This window comes from Colias croceus, chromosome 2 (genome assembly GCF_905220415.1).
Source record: "Colias croceus chromosome 2, ilColCroc2.1".
Taxonomy (NCBI): Eukaryota; Metazoa; Arthropoda; class Insecta; order Lepidoptera; family Pieridae; genus Colias; species Colias croceus.
In genome coordinates, this window is record NC_059538.1 from 7,181,262 (window position 1) to 7,206,036 (window position 24,775).

General features: G+C 32.4%; 3 protein-coding genes across 7 annotated transcripts in view; 1 reads left to right on the forward strand and 2 right to left on the reverse strand.

Moving 5' to 3' along the window:
- Positions 1 to 515: 515 nt before the first annotated feature.
- Positions 516 to 3,162, forward strand: LOC123701833 (O-glucosyltransferase rumi homolog). The gene is made up of 6 exons (XM_045649416.1): positions 516 to 757; positions 1,193 to 1,377; positions 1,462 to 1,650; positions 1,830 to 1,960; positions 2,301 to 2,448; positions 2,532 to 3,162. Exons 1-6 carry the CDS (start codon positions 622 to 624, stop codon positions 2,949 to 2,951), a joined length of 1,209 nt encoding a protein of 402 aa, XP_045505372.1. The 5' UTR covers positions 516 to 621; the 3' UTR covers positions 2,952 to 3,162.
- On the reverse strand, positions 2,991 to 7,936 carry LOC123701805 (probable serine incorporator). Of its 5 annotated transcripts, XM_045649370.1 has the most exons (12): positions 7,743 to 7,936; positions 7,309 to 7,473; positions 7,114 to 7,202; positions 6,875 to 6,970; positions 6,615 to 6,793; positions 6,408 to 6,523; positions 6,018 to 6,236; positions 5,813 to 5,836; positions 4,636 to 4,771; positions 4,289 to 4,315; positions 3,609 to 3,756; positions 2,991 to 3,402 (listed from the first exon to the last, which is right to left on the reverse strand). In XM_045649370.1, exons 1-12 carry the CDS (start codon positions 7,776 to 7,778, stop codon positions 3,270 to 3,272), a joined length of 1,368 nt encoding a protein of 455 aa, XP_045505326.1. In that variant the 5' UTR covers positions 7,779 to 7,936; the 3' UTR covers positions 2,991 to 3,269. The 5 variants fall into 5 exon arrangements, with proteins under 5 accessions (XP_045505326.1, XP_045505342.1, XP_045505351.1 ...); XM_045649386.1 differs by lacking the exon at positions 5,813 to 5,836; XM_045649395.1 differs by lacking the exon at positions 4,289 to 4,315.
- Positions 7,937 to 13,979: 6,043 nt separating this feature from the next.
- The window catches only part of LOC123701842 (zinc finger protein 395), a 37,898-nt gene continuing 27,102 nt past the window's right edge, over positions 13,980 to 24,775 (reverse strand). Inside the window, exons 5-8 of the mRNA XM_045649428.1 lie at positions 20,764 to 20,861; positions 20,241 to 20,399; positions 19,965 to 20,052; positions 13,980 to 19,875 (exon numbers count right to left, since the gene is read on the reverse strand). Of these exons, the coding sequence (XP_045505384.1) occupies positions 19,714 to 19,875; positions 19,965 to 20,052; positions 20,241 to 20,399; positions 20,764 to 20,861 (507 nt within the window). The 3' untranslated portion in view covers positions 13,980 to 19,713. The remainder of the gene's footprint in view (positions 19,876 to 19,964; positions 20,053 to 20,240; positions 20,400 to 20,763; positions 20,862 to 24,775) is intronic.

Here is a 24,775-nt window from a genome sequence, read left to right on the forward strand (position 1 = left end):
CCATATGGCGTAACTGCACGCTCATTTTTTATTTGTTTTAAAGTGAAACGCATCAAATGTGCCGTCGTGTGTGTTACGATATTGCACAAATAATACGGAAAAGTGCAAAGGAATAACTTTCATCGGAAAGTACCAAACTAGATAATAATTTTTAAAACTTAGTGCAAAAAATGGCGCACAGATTTTGTTCGTGGTGTCTCCTCCATACGTAGTAATATTATCTCAATGAGTTAAGCTTGAAATGGCGTAGTATAATAATTATTAGAGGAAAATTTCTTTAGCGCTGGCCCGAATCTGGTAAAAAAAAGGTTTCTGAGCTTTATTTGCATGACAGGTGAGACAGTATCCATTAGTAAAAATCAATTGATATTCAGAAAAGCAATTAAAGATTGGTCTTTTTTTGCGACAAAGTATGTAATAATTTCCATAAAATATGAGAACGCAATATTTTCGTATTATCTGTCATTTTTCAAGTGTCAACTGTCAAGTGAAAAGTTCCACATTTACTTGTCATTGTCAAATGTAAAGTTCAGTTTATTTATTTACAATTTACATACAGTTGATATACCCGGAATTTTATATAAGCTTGTTTTCTAAATGAAATATTTACATTAATAAAGTATGGCATATGGGATACTTAGATTTTCAACACTGATATTATTTGTTAATATTTTAATTTTTACCAAGTCTGATTCTGAAACCGAAACATGTTCTAGTGAAACTTCATGTTTAGAAGATAGAAATAGATACTCAAAAGGTACTAGAAATTAATAATCCTTCACACATAATATTTTTTGCACGACTTATAAAAATTTATTCAGAAAAATAGAACAGGTAAAACTATAGAAATAGAAAGGTTGCCGACAGTCTGTCAATTTTTTTTAGTTATTGATAGCTGACTGCTGAAGGCTATAGGTATAGTCTATATATTATCATCACGATAAGACCAATAGGAGCGGAGCAATGCGGGTGAAACCGCGGGGCGCAGCTAGTTTAAAATAAAGTTAGATTGAAAGGAAGGCAAACAAGCAGACACAATGTCCAATGTGTTAATTAATTTTAACATTTCTTAAAAATAAATTAATTTTATCATGTTGTTCTTTTGTTCAGATATTCTATGTGGAGTTTGGTACAAATAATTATTTAATCTTCTAGATTTAATTAAAGTTTATGTTATGTATTTGTTTCATAGAAATAAATGAATGGACTTCAAAAATTAGTAAGCTAATTGAATTAGCTGAAGCAAACTTTGCTCCTTGCATTGCTGCTAACTGTTCCTGCCATGCTAGTGTAATAGATAATGATTTGGAGAAGTTTAAAAGTGGTATTACAAAAGACATGGTAGATAATGCTTTTTTGAAGGGCACTAAATATCAGGTATAGTTATGAATAATTTAATATTTCCTTGAAAGTTAAAAAAAAATGAGAAATGTTTTAATTTTGTATTTTTTGCAATTTTAGATAATAGAAGGTAAATTATATCGTCAAAAAGAATGTCATTTCCCTGCAAGGTGTACTGGAATAGAACATTATTTGAAGGCTTTAGCTCCAAAATTACCAAATATAGAATTATCAGTGAACACAAGGGATTGGCCACAAGTTAATCATTTGTGGGGTCATAAAATGATACCAGTGTTTTCATTTAGTAAGGTATTCATAATTATTTAATGGATTTTTTTATAAATAAATAGTTCACCAAAGCTTGTCACAATTTTTGTATTTTTGTTAGTTTTTGATTCAGCACCAAAATAAATGTGCATTTTCAAAAAAATTTTGAATCTTAGTCATAAAAAAGAGAGAATGTATTCAAAACTATGTTTTACTTACAGACAAAAGATTACGATGATATAATGTACCCTGCTTGGAGTTTTTGGGATGGAGGTCCAGCAATATCACTGTATCCAACAGGCATTGGTCGATGGGACCAGCATAGATTGAAAATAACTGCTGCAGCAGATAAGTATGAATACAAAGGTTTTTTTTATTGTTGTCCTTCTTTGAATAAATTATATTGAAAACGAGTTATTAAATTACTTTTCCTGTGTATTCTATAAGAATGGTTTGAACTTGATGTTTCCTTGAAATATTTTTTTTTTAAATATTGCATTCTTTAAAAAATCACACATCACAATTTCACATTTAGTGATACAATCTATGGCCCTTAAAACACTTATATAACACGAAATTTATGTATGAAATTTGAATTTAACTTTTTGCTCTTTGTACCTAAATTATTTAATATGTAATACTACTGAAAAAATTACATAATTGCTTTAATCAGTATATCAACATTTTTGTAGAGTCCCATGGGATAAGAAAAAAGGACAAGCTTTCTTTAGGGGTTCAAGAACTAGTGAAGAAAGAGATGCATTAATATTGTTATCAAGAGCAAATCCTGATCTTGTTGATGCAAAGTATACAAAAAATCAAGCTTGGAAATCTGATGCTGTGAGTAAAACTATTATTCCAATTAGAACAAAGATAAAGTTGTTAATATGTCTTATAAATAATAATTGAATATTATTTGTCAGGATACTTTGTATGCAGAACCAGCTAAAGAAGTATCTTTTGAAGATCACTGCAAATATAAATACCTTTTCAACTACAGAGGTGTGGCCGCTAGTTTTAGGTTCAAGCATCTGTTTCTGTGCAAGTCTTTAGTTTTTCATGTGGGAGAGGATTGGTTGGAATTCTTCTATCCATCACTGAAGCCTTGGATACATTATATACCAATAAGTCCAAAGGCAACAAAAGAAGAAATTGTCAAGTACATTAACTACTTCAAAGACAATGATGCATTGGCAAAACAGATTGCTGAGAGAGGTTATCAACATATTTGGGATAATTTGAGAGATAAAGATGTTAAATGTTACTGGAAAAAGTTGTTAAAAAAGTATGAAAAACTACTAAAGTACAAAGTTATAAAAAGTGATGATCTTATACAACTATGAATCTTTGTTGTGAATATTTCACAAAGAAAACAAAATGTGTGAATCTCATTGTTTATTACATATTTGATATTACATCGAGAATAAGAATATTTTTATACATTTAAAGCTTGCCTAATGATAAATCTAAATGGGACTGCAACTAAACTAACAAATATTGTACTACTACGAGATGCTTTATTTTATTAAATTGATGATTTTTCATAGATGAGATCAAAATTATTGTTTTTATAAGGTACCCACATAATTGATTACGAGTAAGACTAATATTATATTAAAATGACTTAAATAAGTTCAGTACTAGAAGAATAATCGCTTAGCTTAGTTGAAGTCCCTATCGGGGAAAATGGCGGGTGCGACCAGGGTCCACACGTAGAGACCAACGCAGAGCCACGACGATGTGATCTTGATCCACATTGACGCTACATTCTCCTTAGATAGCTGCGAGCTTGGGCTGTAAAATATATCCAGTTGAACATGGCATATAAATGAAGTTTTTTTATTTATTTAAATTATGACGATACATTCGGGTAAGATTACGTTCCTTCCCTCATGAATTTCAAGGATATTATCAAATTTCTTTTCCAATAAAAAATCCATAAACTAATCATGGAAGTTACGATTTACAACATAATATGTATTAATTTAACTAATACTTACTTGTACCAATTGGTGAGTGTCATCATAACATAGAGTGTTGCCAGTGCAAAGACAACGTGGAAGAAACTCCACGAGTACGCAACACCATCACCCTCATTGTCGAACACTTTTGTCTCTCCGCTATTGCCAGCCTCGCCTCCATCTCCCTCTATGGAATCATAACCTGCGCTCAGTGAGCGAACCAACATGCAACTATTAGCTTTTTTACAAGCAAATGCAATGTGAACTATTTGAGACCAGTATGCCATTAATTTGATGTTTGCATTTGGTCACAATTAGTTACACATTTGAGCAAGTAACTACAAGCTGCAATTAGCTTATTAGATCATAATATACAAATATCAATGATAGCTGTAGAATGTGATCATGAGGTTATGATTTTATACATTCAGTTACTTTTATATTTTATTCACGTTTAGATTCATTATATTATGATCTCAATAAGTGTTCAAACGAAAATACAGTTCAGTGCACCTTCGTATAAAACAGCTGAAGGAAATAAAGACGTTATATTATACAAGTGAAAACTATAATATGATTATTAGCCTAAGTGTCTGAGTTATTTCAGGTGTGATTTTGTTTAGTGAGCTTTTTGTCGTTATATATTAATTACTTATTCCTCAACTACTAATATACAAAAGCGACACCATTACCGTAACAAGAAGGTATCGTTACATTACCTTCGTTATCAATTAGACCTCCATTTCCTTACAGCCGCATTGTAGTCGCGTGATGTGCGTAAATTATTTAAAGTGAGTTAGTAATAATTCAAAATAAAATACAACATTGCATAACTAACTCAAAGCAACAAAATGTTACATGACAAAAAAGAGCAAAATTTAAAAGAAATCACAAATTAATTTATATTGTAATATTCACTACACATAAAAAATATGTTTTAGTAATGTGTCCAAGATTTTGTAACGTTTTCTGAAATCTATATATATAGTTCATTGATGTTTAATATTTTGTATTGATCTGCATCAAAATAAAACAAATATAAATAAAATATTTGGAAGAAATATACCTCCACTGCCTTCTTTAGCGAGAATATGATCCGACATCGTGATTTTGGAGGAAGAAGAGGCGGTACGGACGCAGGAGTACAACACGCTGCATACCCAAATTATTAACCCGATGATGGACTGCTTATCAAATGACGACTACAATTTGGAAAAGAAAAAAAGATGTTAAGTTATATAACTAAGAAATGACGTAATGCATTTAATATTTATGATAGTCTCACAAGTAAGTACATACAGATTCTACATTTGAGTTTAAATTTTTATTAAAATAAAAATGAAACTGTAAAAAAGTTAAATTGGTTTGTATATGGTCTATTGTGCAGTTAAAACGCACTCGGCACGTCATTCGCACGCAATCGTAAATTTTTAGATGCGGCTGTGTGTGCTGATGTCGGCTAATGCGACGTTGCCAATCCGTCGAGACACCTTACTAATTTTCTAAAATACTAATTTAAGAAAGCGTGCTTATGACGTGGCATAAGGTTGCATCGCTCCCAACTGGATCGGGCTGGGAAACCATCAGCTACAGCTCTATGTTGCGGGGCTGGGTAAAGGATAGGATAGTACATTAATAATTCTAATTATATCTCTGAAAGTTCTTGGAAAACGGAAAACAGTGCATTTTAGACAGTAATCCAAAATTTTCTAAGTACTACGAGGAATATAACTACCTAACCTATCAAAAATTGGATTTCCTAGAAGAATAAAGGTGAGAAATTTTATTAATTACCTATGTACCTAAAACGAAATTTGCGTAAACACAAATATTCACCACATATAAATATGATATGAAATAACAAATGTAAGTAATGTAATAAAATGTAAGTAATAATTATGTATTATAAGTGTCATGGTAAGGTAATCAAATAAATTGATTACCTTACCATGTGATTAGATAAGTCATAAGACTTATTTGTTATAATTAAACAAAGAAAATCATAAACAATGTGTAATGTAGATGATTTTTGTACTTTAAATAAAGAAATATATAACAAGTTAAAAATGTGTAAGTATATATATTTCGTGAATAAAAAAACAATTTGTACTTAACAGTGATGTTACGAACATGCATTAATGTAATAATTGGTATTATTTACTAAGGTGATAAAGTTATAAATGATTAGATTTGAATGAAGAAAATTAATTTGAAAAGAGAGTATTTCCCTTATTTGTACATACCCAGTAAATATCTTCTTGTGTCTCCTGGTAGAGCCATATTAAATTAAATATTAAATATAATCTAAAAGATAGTGTTATATTAATGATGAATAGATACCATATAATATATAGAATAGTAAATATATAATAGAGTTATTATACTATTATTTAAGTATAATTGTTTATATACATATTTTATTAATGTCAATAAATTGTTTATTGTTACCTCATTGGTGGTGGAGATGCTAGCATTGCATTCGCCAGCAGAATTAGATAGTGCTGACCATGTAAGGTATGTAACATAAAGAGAAACAACAGCAGACTGCAGGAGGCCAGAGCGGGGTTGGTGTTCTTGCACAGAAGGAAGGATTGAGATACCACTGGCAATGACAACCAGGATAAGATTAATTGAAATGAAGAATTTGGACAAGTCACATCCATTTGGCTGAAAAGTAATATATTGTTTACATTAATTGTATATAACATTAATAAAAGTCATAATATATTAGTAGGAATATTTTTGATGAGTTTATTGATTTCATGAATATTTTTTTTCATAAAAATGCTTAAACAAATTGTATGCTTAATTAATATTAAATAAATAAGAAATATTTACCGTAGTGTAGTAAGTAAAGAGCAATGCAATGCCCGCAATAGTAAGAGAATAACAAGTTAGCATTGAAAGAAGAAGAGCAGAATACCATCCTTTTGATTGAGATTCTTCATAGTTTGCTGGAAAATAAGCAAATTAGTTGGATTAAATAGTAAAGAAGATTAAGATTAATAAATATTCTAATTGAACTCATTCATTTGTTATACTTACAAACCCACTTTTCAGCCCAAGAGTGTGCAAAGTCAATAATCAGTATAAGTTGAATAATAATAAAACAAAAGCCTCCTATCATTCCAAATACCATCCAAGTTGAAGCAAATTGACCCTCTGGAATAAAAAAGGCACCAATGGTTGCACCAATTACTACTAAATATTTAATGCCCCAGAATCTGAAAAATAAGAACATTGTTTTAGATAGGATTGAAGTAAACTGAAATGATACGAGTTATAATAAACAATAAATATTTTACCCATTTTGTATGCCAGTTCGGGGATCTTTAGAAGACTTCACCCCTATTGTTAAAAGTGCCATAAATATGAAAAATAGGCATGTAGCGAAGCAGACCCTAGAAACAGAAAAACATTGCAAGATCAACATGAAGGGTATTATATGTGTATGTCATTCTACAATGCTATTTTTATGATAAATACCTGCATGAGTATATGATAAGTAACGCAAATAGTTAAAAATTAGTTTGATTTTATTTACCTATAAACAGCAAGATAGCCAACTGCCTGATCACAATCAACTTTGAAGTTGCCTGGTATCAACCCTGTAGAATTTGCACAAAATGGGACCTGCAAGGAATTCATAATACATAGACTTAACATAGAGAAACGTGAGTATGACATGATTTTTGCCCACTGTATGGTACTTCGGTAAACATTTATCTCAATTAAATACCTTTTTCATTTCTTCATGTAATCCCGGAGCCAATGTAATGCAAGCCACCACTGTCATCAGTAATAACATAAGAGTGTACATAAGTCTTGTCGATGTAGAGTTTGAACAGGAAGGACATGCTGAGCAGCACAGAGAACATGCTGCACTGCCGCAACAGCATGCTAGCTGTGGATAAAAAAAATAACACTAAAATTCATTGAACAAACTTGTTTTGTCTTACAACAAAGTAAAATGACCTTCTTTTATATGATTGTAGGCAACAGTGAATAATGAAGTAAAGAAATAATATTAATCATTGTATTTACTTCTACAAAAAATATCAGTGATTCATAAATATAGATCGTTTTACAGGATGACGTTAAAGTTGATATAGTTCACATAATCTTATTAATTTGATGAAACGTGATGAAAGTAAGTTTGTTGATCTAGTTTACCTGTGCAGCTGAACAAAGACCCAATACAGCGCCCATTTTGGATGACTTATGAAATATGTAACATCCAACTAACTATATTACACTGTTTCTGAGTAAAATATGTATTTCACGTTAATCACATCAACTAACAATGGTCATGAAAGTTGTAGAAAATTATATTTTTATTGATTTACTCGAGAGATAGCCATGCCCTATTTATACATTATACTCTTTGGATAGCCATCTATTAGATAACAAAATATACTTCAGATTTGACGTCATACTACAAATGTCACGAAGTATTTGTGTCAAAAAATAAATGTCAATGTCAATAAGTAAAAGTAAGTTTTTTTCCTCTGGCAAGAAGATGACCATTTGCCAGTGTCAAATAAAAAAGTATAAAACTGCAGTACCTAGGTACCTACTCCAAGCAGTACAGCTGGTCCAAGCGGGTCTGTCCGACTAGGGCCCTTCCCGCTTCCGGCCTCCTCCACTCAAGCGACAGCCCAAGCCGAGGTTCGAGAGCCCCGTCAAGGGGGGACGCCCTTGCGCATGTCGCTACCAGGGTGAACCGTCAGTTCACCCACGCGTCCGCGTTAAAATGTAGTAGCCCTTCTGGCTAACATTGAGAATCACCACACAAAAAAGCAGTACTGGTGCAAAAACCTTGCAAAAACCTATCTGAGTGAGATGGTTCTCGCTGGGAAATTATCCATACTAATATTATACATGCGAAAGTAACTCTGCCTGTCTGTCTGTTACTCAATCACGCCATATCTACTGAACCAATTTGCATGAAATTTGGTATAGAGATATTTTGATACCCGAGAAAGGACATAGGCTACTTTTTACCCCGGGAAATAGGATAGGTTTTATCCCGGAAATCCCACGGGAAGGGGAACTATGCGGCTTTTTCTTTGACTGCGCGGATGAAACCGCGGGCGGAAAGCTAGTATCTTTATAATGAAGTTACGTAGATACAGGAAACTAGAGCTTGTCTGTCTACGTAAAGTTACCATGGTCAAACATAGCTTACAAATAGCTTGAAAAATGCGTGTGAAAATGTTCTTATACAAATTATATGAATGGTACCTTTAATTTAATGTATGTAAAAATAAAATACATTGTTACATCATAATCTATCCCGTGAGAGTACAATCTGTAATTAAGAATATAATCCGTAACATAGATAATATTATAAAAAAGGGGTGATCTTTATTTTATTATGTACTTACTGTTTAACACATTGTTAAGGTTTAGAAGGTTAGATTATAATATTATCATCTAATGAAAAGTGAGATTTGAATAAAATAATAATGATTTGTTTTTAATACATTACTAAATAATACAGATTTATGCATTTTTCAAAATGGACATCGAGTCACTAGCAGCTGTAGCTGTGTACATATTTAGAATTCAAATCGTACCAGTAGTTCCTGAGATAAGCACGTTCAAACAAACAAACAAACTCTTCAGCTTTATAATAATTTTAGTATAATATATTGTAATCAGTATATTATAGGTAGGTATATAATATATTTGTACACTAGCCAATTCTCATGGGCCTGAGGGCCTGACTATATTTAGTGATGCCATAACCATAACTTTAATGAATTTAGCGCCCCAAGAGCAGGTGTTTTACTTTTAGGCCTTACGCAGCCCTAAGTAGTATATATTTTATACTTACTCTGTGAGGCCTTATACATTGCTTTTTTTAATTTTCACGTACTTTCGGACCAGCTCTTTTAATCAACTTGCAGCTACTTGTAGTTCTGGTATAGAATTATATTATCTTACTATCTGTGCTTGTAATATAGTGTCCGCCAAAAGAGTCGTGTGTCCCTTGGAAAAGACGGCAAATTAAAAATAAAATCGCGATATGGTATTCAGACCGTATGTATAAAACCGTCTTAAAAGTATATTACAGATATTTAGATTTTACGTTTTTATCAATTTAAAACATACCAGCTTTTCCAAAGAAAAACCCGCATAATTCCCGTTCCCGTAAGATTTCCGGGATAAAACCTATTCTATGTCCTTCCTTAGGTCTCAAGCTGTACCAAATTTGAAGTACATCCATGCAGTATTTTTTGAGTTTAGTCCGGACATACAGACAAATTTTCTAAAAACTATATTTTTGGTTTCGGTATCTACTGCAGATCACGCCTCAAATATTCTTTAACAAAATATTTAATGTACACTTTTGTACGATTTTATTCAAGTGAAACTTCTTTTACTTAGTTATAAATTTTCATTTGCTGAATAACTGGTAATTTTCCAATTACAGCACTAGAGCGCATTATGCGGCATAATGCTTAAAGCAGGCTACTCACGATTCAATTTCAGTAACAATCTGTTGGCACAATCTGCAGTGAGCTGACAGATTGTGTCGTCAATAGTTTAATTGAGGGCACGTTGGGGGCGTAACCCAACATGTTGCGTATTGGATCGGCGCGGAAGCAACCAGACAAATTGTCTCAGCAGATTGTGTGCGTGTTGAAACGTGAGTATTGTGATTGCTCCAATCTCGGCACAATCGCGCTGCCGCGTTAACTAAAGTAGCCTACTCACGATTCAATTTCAGTAACAATCTGTTGACACAATCTGCAGTGAGCTGACAGATTGTGTCGTCAATAGTATAGTTGAGGGCACGTTGGGGGCGTAACCCAACATGTTGCGAATTGGATCGGCGCGGAAGCAACCCGACAAATTGTCTCAGCAGATTGTGTGCGTGTTGAAACGTGAGTATTGTGATTGCTCCAATCTCGGCTCAATCGCGCTCGCAAAATGGCAGTTTTGAGATAAACGCGGGAAAGACATTTTTACATATTTGAGGAAGATGTTTATATTTTATAGCCGTTTATACTTTATAGCCCTTGAAATCTATCAATAAAATTGGAAAAAATACAAGCTTTACAAAGATAATTATCTTATATTTCATAAATTAGTATATATCCATTAATAATGCGTATTATTGCGTTGAGGTTTAGCATCAGGCCAGGCATCAACGTGACGTGCACACGTTGTGGCAAGCAATCGCGGAATGAAATTGTGTCATCAGATTGAGGGTTGGATGAATCGTGAGTAGAGAACGCTCAATCGCGACTGCAACAAATTGTTTCAGCAGATTGTTGGTTGTGTTGAACCGTGAGTAGGGCCTTTAATAATGCAGTAATCGCAAAATGGCGGTTTTGAGATAAACGCGGGAAAGACATTTAATTTACATATTTGAGGAAGATGTTTATATTTTATAGCCGTTAATACTTTATAGCCCTTGAAATCTATCAATAAAATTGGAAAAAATACAAGCTTTACAAAGATAATATCTTATATTTCATAAATTAGTATATCCATTAATAATGCGTATTATTGCGTTGAGGTTTAGCATCAGGCCAGGCATCAACGTGACGTGCACACGTTGTGGCAAGCAATCGCGGAATGAAATTGTGTCATCAGATTGAGGGTTGGATGAATCGTGAGTAGAGAACGCTCAATCGCTCAATCGCGACTGCAACAAATTGTTTCAGCAGATTGTTGGTTGTGTTGAACCGTGAGTAGGGCCTTACGTTGAATGTTTCAACTACCTACACTACAGCAACGCTTCGCAAGTTCGCACAATCGAGCACTCCTTTCGCGTGATGCGTGCAATCGATTTATCGTTAGTAATATTATTAATGATTGTTGGAAAAAATTTTAAAGCTTTCGTTTCATTGTCGTTTTTTCGAAATAATCAAAGTTAATTCAAATTGTGTTAAAAAAAAAATATAAGTATGGATTGAGGTACAAACATTGAAAAAAATGTTAATGAAATAATCAAAATCCAAATTACTTAAAATAACCGTAAATAGTTTTCAACCAATAATTATTATGTATACGTGTGTATAGTGTATACCACTTTATTGCCAACTCTATGAATTTTTTTTTCAACACTGAACATATCGCAACATGGGCGTAGCTAGCCATGGGCTCAAGGTGGGGCAACAATAAAAAATAATATGTAACTAGCAACTGTATGTACCCAAAGTCATATCCAGGCCTTCGAACCTCAAATGCCGGTGGCATTTGCGAAGGCATTTGCGAAGGCATTTGCGAAGGCATTTGCGAAAGCATTTACGAACGCTTTTGCGAACGCGCTTGCGAACGCGCTTGCGAACGCATTTGCGATGGCATCTTCTTTATCTTGAAAACTTTTTTATAACACTCACTTTATTCTGTGTAATATTTTCTGAAAGTTTTTTTTTCTAAGGCCCATATTTTTTTGAGTTGTAACTCACGTGACACGTTCTATAGAACGTGAAACGTAAAACAAAAGTGAAATTGGATAAGATAGTGGGGTAACTAACTGTACTACACTCATTTTTCTTACAGTTCATGTAACATCGAAGCCTCAGCTATTTTTAACCGACTTCGAAAAAAAGGAGGAGGTTATCAATTCGGCCGGTATAATTTTTTTTTTTTAGATGAATGTACACCGATTACTCCGAGGTTTCTTAACCGATTTACGTGATTCTTTTTTTATTCGATGCGGGATGTCGTCGAATTGGTCCCATAAAAATTTTATTTGGATAGGCCCAGTAGTTTTTATTTTATGAGCATTTTTGTCTGTACTCGATGACTTAATTGAAATGTAGCAAGTAACTTTGATTCACTTCCCGGTAACCGATTGAGCTGAAATTTTGTATACGTATGTAAATTGGATAGCGATGAAACATTATCATGACATAGAGCTGATTTGATGATGGAATCGGAAGGTGGCCATAGGAAATCAGTAATATATTGACTCAACTTTATCGAGATTGGGCTCGTTTGATTCGTGTTGAAAAATACACTAAAAAGTATTAAATAAAAATAACTGCGTTAAAAACAACCGACTTCAAAAACGGAAAAGTAATAAATAAAAAATATTTGATATTATTAATTACTACATATTATTAAGATGTGCTATTTACTAAAAAGGTTTGATGTCGGTGCACGGGCTTAATACTGTGCTTAGTTTTTGGTTTTATCTTTTTTCGTGTGTAATTCGTTATTCGAATTATTCTTATTCAAAACACCTTATTGTTCACCTACCACATCACGAAATAGATCCAAAATGTGTCCTATCTTCAGCCGTTTGGTCGCTGGGCGTATACCTAACAATTATTCATTGTAGAGGTAAATAATAGGTACTAATGTTTTGGTCTCATTTTCTGTGTCGACTTTCGAGAATCGAGTGTGAATTTTCTTACGGATATTAAGCTTAGTAGTTAGTACCTGGATAATTCAATTTTTAGATTTGGTTAGGTACCTTCCAGGTCAAAGCCTGGGTGGGGCGCTTACCGTGGCTACGCCCATGTATCGCAACCTGCTGGTGCATTTGAAAAATTGACGTTCCAATTAAGCATCAGCATAATTCGGCATTGTGCGCTACTGAGTCGCATTATGCTCTGTAATTGGAAAACTACCATTATATACTCCGAAACGTTTATTCTGGGAAAATATGTTACATTTTCTTTGAAGTAAATATGGCATTGCTTCAATTTTGAACTATCAATGAAAGTACCGTAATATTTCTTGCTTTAAAAACCATATTCTGTGTAATACATGTTTTTTTTACATACTCCATTGTTTACTGGCCAATTTTAAGACTAGTCAGTTAAAGAAAAGAAAACAATAAAAAACCCAACCATCCGCCAACCCGCACTTGGCCAGCGTGGTGGATTATGACCTGTACCCTCATAGGAGGCCCGTGTCCCAGCAGTGGGAACGTATATGGGCTGATGATGATGATGATGATGATGAAGGTGAAATTAAAAAAAAACCTTATTACATGGCTAATCAGCTAGGACTCAGCCAGTAAAACATATTCCAAAAAAGGACACGAGTCACACACACCCATGTATTTATAAGTTTCTACCCAATTTTCTTATAGGTACCTAACTAGTATTCAGAACTCACCTAGTATGTACCTAGTATTCACTTAACGATTTTCTAAAGTACGTAATTGCAATTTAATTGGACTTTGGGTATAATTCATAACATGGGCACCAATTTCTGAATTGAAACACGTTTTTTATAATCTAAAGTTTATATATTTTTTATATATACGAATTGTAACATATTTTTAATAATCCATAAATTAAAAGATCTATATTTTTCACACAATGTATCTTGAAACAAAAATTTTATTGACATTATAGGTTTTTGTTCACATTTTTAAAAATAGGTAATTATATGGGCGCTTTTAATGATATAAGGTTTAAAAATAATGCGACAAAGTACCAATAATTGAATCTTTATATATTTCTCAAGACATACATTCATTCTAAACTTATTGAGGTATAATAAACCAGACAAAAGTCTACATACAGTTTTCTTTTTAAAAAATAATATTAATTTATATATTTACGAATTCTCATAGCAATTGTGAAACAATGATAAGTTATGAGTGGACACAATGTTTCACAGAGAATTGGATCAAATGCAGAAACTATACACAATAATATTATATAATAAATAATACATTATAGAGAGCTTGTTATTCTATAGTTTTCAATAACGAAAGTCTATTGTTTTTTTTCAAAGACTGCAGATGACAACAATTATTATACATATAATGTGTATGTACATTCTCTCTTTACCATTTTATAAACAATTTAGGTACGAATTATTAACAAAACATTACATTTATATCTTATCTTTTATAAAATCAATTATTTTGGAACACATTATGGACCTTCGCAATAGGTACGATATAACATTAGATACCTAATACTAATATTCATTCTGTAAAATATAACACACGATCATATTCAACATTGTAAAGTTATAAATAATAGATAATCTAGAAGATTAATAAATAGATTATTAATATCACAGTAGATAGAACTGCCAGCTAGTTTCTACCTTCCCTTGTTTATATCAATGTATTTTGACATATTATTTACTGCATGGCTTTATATCATTTTATATGAGATAAAAAAGTGGCAAAATGTTGCTGTTTATTTGTATGTTTAGTTGTGCTGACAGTGTCGGTAAAAACTGCTGTGATATTGACAATAATTATTATGGAAATATGCCTACTTAACCGAGCGAAAATTAATATAATAATATTCTTCATCATTGATCAAACAATTTTTATCTTAAATCTATTGGTAACCATCGTTAAAATATTATAATACCTATATGAAGCATTTCATGCGAGTCAAAAATCCAATTGCAACAAAATAAATTTCCTTCGTTTATTATTATCTATTGTACTACATAAGTTATAACACTAAATTGTGTTCGATTAGCATGCCTGGATGTATAGGTACGTAGTGTGCTCAGTTACAATCTTCATCATAAAATGCTCCATTTATCGTATCATCGGCAAACATGCCAAAGTGAAAACAATTTCGTAAAAGATTAACTAAAAAAGATTAAATAAAGAAAAGAAAGATGAATTCATTGCGATATAAAAATAAAAATAGCAACAGAGTATTGTCTAATTAAACAAAAATATTAATACTAAACATAATATCCATGTACATATGTAAAATCACACAGTGTATTATTGTATATCAGCATTGTAGCGCATAGTACATTAGCAAGTTCATCTTTATTCTCTAAGCTGTGTAGATATGCGAACGGTCCTTATATATATATATATATATATGTCCACGAATATGATAAAACCCCTAAACTTTACTTACAAACAGGAGACATATTTTCAAAATAAATCTATTGCCCACTATACACATTTGGAATTTTTGTTCATAAACAAGTAAAAGTCACTAATTACAGTTATACAGCAATTATACAGTATGTATATCCAATTAAAGAAAATTCAAATGTTCATTAGGTACATAATATAACTTAGGAATATTCATATTAATACAGTATAAGTAATATTAAGAACTATTTTAAATTTCTATGAACCGTAAAAATAAAGCAAATCTTTATTACGTACATTTTTAAATTTTTACCATAATATATTTATAGATATGAAATATACAAGATGACAGTTTTTTAATTTAATTTAATCGATATTCAAATTGCATTGTACCTATATTAACACTGTGAAACAAGTAGGCAATATTTTCATCTCGGAAAGTTAGAAGACTTATTAATCATAACATAAATGAATGAATTTACATATTTACATGCATAGTTGTTCCTGGACAATTTAAAATATGTTAAAAGGAAATATAAGACAAAACTGCAGAATATCTGAATTTTCTTTGTTAGGAAGATAATAAATATTTTTAAGAGATAAGAGTAGAAAACGCAAAAAAATAGTACCTAACAGAAATTCCATAATAAACATAACAAGCACTACAATCGTATTATAGCATAACAAGATATTAAATTTAAACATTTATATAATATTATGTATTATGTGTAGGTATTCAAAAAATGACTGAAATATAAATAGTATGTTATAGAAAATAATAACTACGCGACGCTACAAAATGTTTAATAAACTAAGTACGAAGTCGAGGCTTTTCACCACTAAAATTAAACAATTATAATATCTTATAAAACATTTCTATGTAGACGGTTTAATATCATGACACTACAACTAATTAAAATAATCTTTTCAAGCCTTAAATGAATACAATAATACACTCTTTTTAATTAAATTTACCGAAAACGTTCTAGCCCTTCATGAAATAAGACTTAGTCTGGACTAGCGTTCGTGTCTAAGTATACAACATAAACTTTAATGTTTATTATGTTAAGTCAAAAGGAATTTGCCCTGATTAATATAAAAAACAGAAGTGGAGATTAATTAATGTTTTGATAAGGTTTTTTTTAGATAATATAATGTTATAAAAAGTGAACGCAAGTCGCCCGTGCCAACAAGTGCAAAACGAAATATACCTATATAATATATGTATATGCAATTTTATTATGTTTTCTTTGTACTGCTAGATAAAAATATTATTTTTTATTATGACTTTGGTGTCGAGTGTATACAACATTGAGCAAATTTGGCTAAATAAATTAAAAGGTACGTAAATTATAAATACGTGTAAATAAAAATAACAATGTCTTTACTTAGAATAAAAAAATATAATTATGCTAATTTGAAAAATAAGGATAGGATTTATATTTGTGTAAAAATAAATCTAATAGCTTCATGATAGTTGAGATCGGTTTATTTATAAGCTGAGCGAACTCGAGCACCCGCTGACATTCTATGTATCAGAAAATTGTAAAATGACACAAACAAAACGTTGCCAGCTCTTTTAAACTTTTCAAATGGTTTTTAAATTCGATCGAACATTCTACTAAAATGTGACGGTTCAAAAATAGAAGATAGAAAGGAGGGTAGATAGCAAAAATGGAAGTTATCCAATTAAAATATTGTACTTACAATTATTAAATACTACATCATGACTTAAAAACTTAATTTTATATTAAAACTATAATTATGTAAGATAATATTTACTAACCGCAGTTACAACTATATCCTTAAAATATGGCAGTTGTTAAAACGCTAGCTGAGTTGTCGCCTTAACCTACTAGTCATACATAATCATTTGGTTTATGTAGCGCGGATTACCGTGTGAAATAAAATCTTCGATATTTTCATAACAATGATTTTATCACAACCATTAAACAGCAAACAAAATGAATTGTAAGTAGGTATATTTGGTAGAAATAACAGGTACTTAATGTATAATAATTAGCTACACATCTGAGGTTACACAAAATGTAACCGTAATTATTATTTGTTTGGCAAGAAATGTTGAAGCTTGATGAATATAATATTTTTCATGAAGTTTTCTACACAATATATTTGTATAGAGGAATTTATGTTCTATTTTACCTTTATCTCCAATATTGATATTATTAAATTGTTTAATATTTCAAGACATCTAAGCTGTTAATTTAATCCAGCGAGACTTCTCGCAAATGTGCGTTTGCTATGATATTACTGTAAAAGCACCAACAGTATATTTGATTATTGAACACGCTTCAATAAATTTGTTTGTATGCGGATTACCTTACGATTAGTTAGATTGATACTATAAACTTTGTGATTGGCACAATTATTATTCAGATGAATTTACACCTACTGTACAAACTAAATACAAAAATATTTGATAGCAGAAAAATAAAATTTATCGATGTATCTTGGTAACTCCAGGGAAGGTATAGACATACCGCGCATAATGTATAAGAAACGATTTTATCAAAATCATTATAAATAGTAGTAAATACCTAATATTAAATATAGCACGTCGTGTTGCTATAAAAATTATCGTTTTTAACAATCACATTAAGTAACATTATCAATACCTACCTACAAACATAAATATTTTATATGTACACGTACCAACATTGCTTTCTTTTTAACACATAGAATATATTAATATAATTTTCAATAAATTTATCTATTTACAAATATATAATAATACTTAATATTTAATATTGCAGCTCGCAATTGCCTGTTTTTTTTTTCATTCTGCAGCCCTTTTTTCACATTTTCCTTCGGCAAATTCATCAATGATCCCTTTCCGTATTTCATATAATTTCAATCAATCAATCCATGTTTACTCAATGATCTTAATAGGTACACCGGTGTCAAATCTGCAACTCTGCAAGTTAAGATCTAAAGTCACACTATATTGGTTCAGCGTTTGCGCTGACATTTGTGTCATTATCATTCCCGTCAGTTTAGAATCGTCACACATTCCAAAAACATAAATGCACCACTGTGATACTTTCCAAATGTATCCGCAGACACAGTCATACTATAATGCGTATTTGTGTACGGTATAATTTTAGCAGTGCATCAATGTTTGACACGTGGACACCACTCCATGCACCATCCAAACAACAGAACTCTCTCGTTAAAGTTCTGTGATCCAAACGCATGTCCCGTCGAACACGATGACGCGCGAGCAACTCCGCTGAGTATTGTCTTCATCTGATAGGACCAACAGGTATACATACAGATATGTTTGTAAAATTTTAAGTCTAAATTTGTGTAGTCTTTTAGTCAAACCTGAGAAAACTTACTTCATAATATTTATTATCTAATTATTCAGTCAATGCATATAAATAAGCAATGATAAATATCACTGAACTATATTGCGACTGGAATGCTATTACACCGAGTCGTCTTATAATTTATAACTTATTTTCGTAGTGTGAAGCCTTGTTAAGTTTTGAAAGCGCACTTTGAGAACGTGGACGGATTTCACTGACATAATGATATTCTGGAATAATAAAAATAGGAAAAGCAAATAAGAAAAACAAAAATTTTAAACGTATTTGTAAAATTATCCGACCTTGGTTACATCAAAAATATAACGAAAGCCATTTCACCGTAATAACAACTTAATTTAAATTTGGTCTTTAGTTTGAAATGAAGCGTAAATAATGGTTTTCTTCCCAATTATTTACCAAAAAGATACCTTCAAGTATCACATATGTAAGATAAGGTGATAACAACATATGCATTGTTACGAGTTGCTCTGTAACAAATGGCAATTTGAACCGTTCCGTGATTAAAGTACTAACACGTAACAACACGTAATGCTACGAAGACAAATGTTTCACACTACGTAAATATCAGTTTTATTCTATATCTATTCTTATCATATACTTATGACTATTTATTCACAGTCTCAGACCGAGAGCGACACACGTATTTCGTATGTTTAAAGGCAAATCTACTGCTCTACAAAAATACGTGGGCAATGTCCATTTTGTAGTCAAAATACGAGTCACATTTGAAGAGAAAAAAATATGTCTCCGTTGATATTTAAAAATATTATTATAATTACATTACTCCGCATATGTATATCTTAAAATAATTCATCAGTAATATATTATTATTTTCTTTACGCCCAATCTTATCGTACACGGAATTTATTCGCACGGGAATACTTTGTGTCTACAATCGACTAACGATTCTCTCAAGTAGCGAAGTATCCATGGTACCTACAGCCACACAGCAGTAGAATGGTTACTTTACGTACAGCACAACACAGTTTGGAAAGGTAGAGCGGGACCGCTAATCGCCGAACCTCGTACACGCCTTTTTCCACTTGCACTGGGTGCACCACTGATCCCGTTGGTCCATTCCGTATACTTTCCGACACTTTTTGTTGTCCGAACGTGGTCTACGGCCAGGGCTACCCGGTGATCCACTTGTTCCTGAAATCTTCATGTGTTTCTGAAAAATATAGAGGACATTTATTAACTTTGCCAAAGCAAACATTGACATCACTGCATTATAGTAATTTTTATTGTGTTAATACGTACCGGTGAGTGAGAGTTAGACCAGGAATGTGTTACGGGAATGCTAATGGACCTTGCTGAAATATTTTGCATAGTTGATAAGAGTCCTTGTCTGAAAAAAACGAATGAAAATTGTTAAATTTAATTTAAACGTTTTTGTATAGCAATAAAAGTGAGTAAATCAATTTTATCTCTTGATTTACACATTTTCGTTTTGCCGTGTTAGTATAAAGTCTGTTTGCTTTTTTTCACATAATCTTACAATTTTGTAAATTTTTAATGAAACTATATTGTATATACCTATAAGATCCTACAATTTGACGTTGATAATCAGGATCCTCATGCGGCGGACGGCACATATCACGGTGGGACAGTGTTGGCGGTGGCGCAGGAACTGACACTTCCCGCTCAGTATAGTAGAATTCTTCTTCATGATCACTTTCTCCTTCTTTCTTCGGTCTGCAATCATAACATAATCTTTTATATCTGATAACACGGTTTGACACTCCAATCAGATTAAAATGTTTTAGGAATGAATCGCAAAGTTACCTAAATAAAAAATTAAAAGTTCAATTGTGGAGTTATGTAAGAGCTGCGCTGACACCGACCTTGCTTTGTGGCGGCACAACATATGTAAAGGGCTCGTGTAGTAACTATATTGAAGTAATCAACCTTGTTATAAAGCCTTGTTACTTCCGGGTCAATAAGCTAGCTATTCAGCTGAGCAATACCACATCAATAGGTTAACTTTATTTAGAGTCAAATTACAAATAATCACGTTTAGTTAATTACTAAATAAGAAATCTTCATCTATCAAACATACCCTAAATGTGTTTGTCTGATATGAGCTTCAATCGAGAAGCAGGTATTTGTGATGTAACCACAGCCTCTCCAAGTACATTCGAACACAACGCTGTTAACCTGGAACCAATAAGAAAAATAACATGATTAAACCGTTTATTTTTATTTAAATAAACATTTAGATATGTAGGAAATAACATGTGCATTCACAGTAGTTTACATGAAGGTAACTAGTACATAGAAACAGCTCTAGGCCGTGGCCTTGCTAATGTCGTATGCCTCATTCACTCGCTCTTGTGCAATATTTCTACCGAACCACGCCCGCCATATTGCATGTCCAGTTTTATAAAGACAAATGCCTAGAGGTACCTAATAGATTCTAATGACCTGATAATATAAGCTTCGTTTGTTATTATAGCTAGATTAATATATGTTTAATAATAATAAATCCAAATTATTGTAAATAATTTAAAGCTTTAAAAATGACGACAAATGTTTGTTTCTTTTACCAGTAGAAAATAATAATAATACTATCTATCAATGTGCTGTTATAATTTGGTAGAGCAAAGGTAGAGCTTTATATTGACGTCAGAGTCGTGTGATGTCAGGGACGCCAATTCGGCGCTCGAAGCTAAATGCTCAATGCTGGGTGGCTAAAGCTGTATCAAGTGCATTTAAAAGTAGGTTAGGTCAGAGGCATGAGGTAACAGAGCGGGGGTGTCGATCTAGGTCACGTACCACCACGGCCAAGGGTGGTTGCGAAGGTTGCGTTCATCTTTTATATTCTTAGTATTTAACAAACACATTCCTAGTAAGCTCAGAAATGTCCCAAAATAATAAGTATTATTGCATTTCACCTTTATTACGACAAAGGGTATGAACGATGGGTATGAATCAACAATGGACTCGAGGATCGAGGACAATGTTCCCTTTATGCTATGTGCGACCTTTATTGAAATAATGATTATGTACTCAAATTAACGAATCGAAACCGTTTTTATTGTATGTATATGGAAAAACTTGTACAACAGCACAGCAAGTAATTTGAAACGTGCCAAAACAAATGTAATATCAAATAATGATGGTTGGTTTAGGAGGACCCAACCCTCAATGCACCACTGACCTACTTTGAGCCCTCGATAAACCAGCTTGGTAACTAGGTAATAGGTACCTACCTACCGAATAAAAATCTTATAACGATGTACTTATAAGGAAGGCATACATCTATGATTAATAAATTTTGTCACTTGGATTTAGGGAGTTGTATATAAAGTTTTAAAGACAATAAAATTCAAAAGTAGCACGTGTAATTATTACGTAATTAAATGATGTGTATTAAATCTAAGAGAACTATACTTATAGATAAATGCATTGAGATTCATAATAGACATTGGCTTTTAAACGAATACTTTATATAATATCTAGGTAGCGTCCCTGAGAAATGCAGCTGTGTGCTATCGCTACAAGTTACACGTGCCGGAACTTTTCAATGTGTGCCGAGGATTGCAGTTGGATGTATGCAGTGTATTAGAGCTATAAGTGTGCACACAGTGATGATATAATTTGAGTTGGCCGTGATGCAGACACGAGTATACTCAAGAATTATGTCTTACAATTATTAACTTATTTCAGACTACCACATTTAATTATTTTAAAATAAGTAGGTAAATTTAATAATTTTGTTTGAATAGTTATTAAAACGACTTCACGTTTTAACTTTTAAGGTTACATCTCAGCCCTCAGGGTTATATAAAGGTTATATATTTTATTTTATATTAAAAATCGATGTTTATTTGTTTTTGAATATTATCGTATAATTTATATCAAAAATCAAAATACAACGCTATGCATAAGTCCAATTATAAACTTAAATTTCCTAATGTTATAAAAATGTTAAATTTGGGGACAATGAAGTCATTCTACAATCCTACACCACGCGAAAATAAGAACATCATCCTTAGGATTAAGGTTTAAAGTCATGTAAAACCACAGTAAAACAGTAATACATGCCGGGTAATATGCCGGTTTGTTGTTGCGCCATCTCTTTCTACGAAGAAACGCCGAGATGACTTATTGATTTGTTTTCATTGCATCTCTTTTCAGCATATGGATGCAATATATTTATATCTCGCGCAAGTGACCTTCCGCTTATTTACTTCGTGTATCGTGGCTAAATAAGCTGTTTTGGTGTCATCTCGTTCTAACTGTACAAGCAACGAGGAAGACTCTTTATGTTTCAAACGCATTGCCATGCTGCGTTTTACCGGCTTAGTGGTATTTTCCTGCATTAGGCGGTCATCTGTTTTGCGCTATAACAGATATTGCCAGCAACAATTAATTCAATACGTGTAATAAATTAATAGCAATAAATTAAATTTATCTTCAACTGAACTCATTTTTTCATTTCACTTAAGTACTTCAGTATGAGAAATACAGAAATTATAAACTGTTAAATCTAACAAAGGATAATAATAAGATCACGTTGCTAGACCGGCTTGCCAGTGGCACGTGTTTGAAAATTTGTCAAGGAAACACGATTTATGTTTACAACTATGCTTTTCCTGCTTATTTCTCGTGTGATTTGGAATGCATTGCTGAAAAGTGTCCGGTACGACTTTGTTTAATGTTTTGTGCGTGTACACAGTACACATGCTTATTCACCATAATACCTATAACTCTATAAAATCGAAACCTTGTTCCATTTTGCGGAATGCACCCCATGTCGAGGGGAATAGATGCGGCGGGTCAATGCACTGTGGAATGTTAATGTTTGATTACTTATCTTCATTCTTATTGTATACATTTTAAAAGGTAGTGAAGTAAGTATACGTACTTTCAAAATTGATTGAGTAGATGAAATTAAAACTGTATCTAATGAATGTAGACGCTCTTCTAATCATTAATTCCTGGTAGGTAATTAAAAATGGTATTTTAATATAAATTCTGTAAAGCTGGCATTATTGAACATTTTATTCTAATTTATTTAATTTAAATTGAAGTTCTACAGGTGGATTCGACCGAGTAACCAATCACTAGACACTATCCAAATAGGCCATTTACCCGCGCATTGGCTCTCAAACAACATCAACAACATCTCATTTTTTTTATAACGATACTCAAAAATTAAATATAATGTACATGTATAGAATGTGTTTGAGGGAAAAATGTACAAAGTAAACCTTATGCATAATATATACCTAGATGGAAACCTAACCCTACATAGGTAACAATATATAACAGGAATATTTTTAGGGTTCCGTTGTCCGACAAGGAACCCTTAGAAGGTCGTTCAGTCCGTCCATCCTAGTTGAACAATTGTTATAGTCCAAGGATTTTGATCTCGTATAATAATTTAATAAATAGGCAGTAAAAACCAACGAAGGAGCAACAAAAGGTTTTGTGCGTCATATGAGTCAGCGCTGCGGGTGTGGGTCGGCTAAGGTGGAACTAAGCAGCGATGATGAATCAGTGGAGCGGACAGTCGCCAATCGGAGCTGAGACGCCTTGTTGGTCAGCGACCTCGACTGGTTCCGACATGTTCCAGTTTCACTTTTTCTGTAAACTCAAAGAAATCACCTACACCCCCAACACATAATAAGATGAAATATCCTATCAGTTCCAAATCTGGTTCAATGTAAAGCAATTATCCCGTGAATGTCACCACGTACATTTGGCAAATCTTCAAGTGTTTAATTCTACGCAATTTATTATATGAACGGTGTTCCGGAGGAATTCGTTGTTACAGATATTTTGATGTCGCATAAAGCTTATTTTACTTGCAAAATAGGCAGTTTATTGAACCCGCGGGACTACTCATTATCGGGTCTGATGAACTCGCCCAGCCATTGTTCCCGCCGTTCGATGGTATTCACCACCACGACATTTGGTTTGGCCACTATGGAATTTGATTCAAGTATCTGTCGAACAGGTTTATAGACTTGCCAAACTATTACATACATAATATTATCTTATACAAGTTGTCGGCGCCTCACCGCTACGCTTGATACATCAGAAAGCCTTTTTTACACATTTAT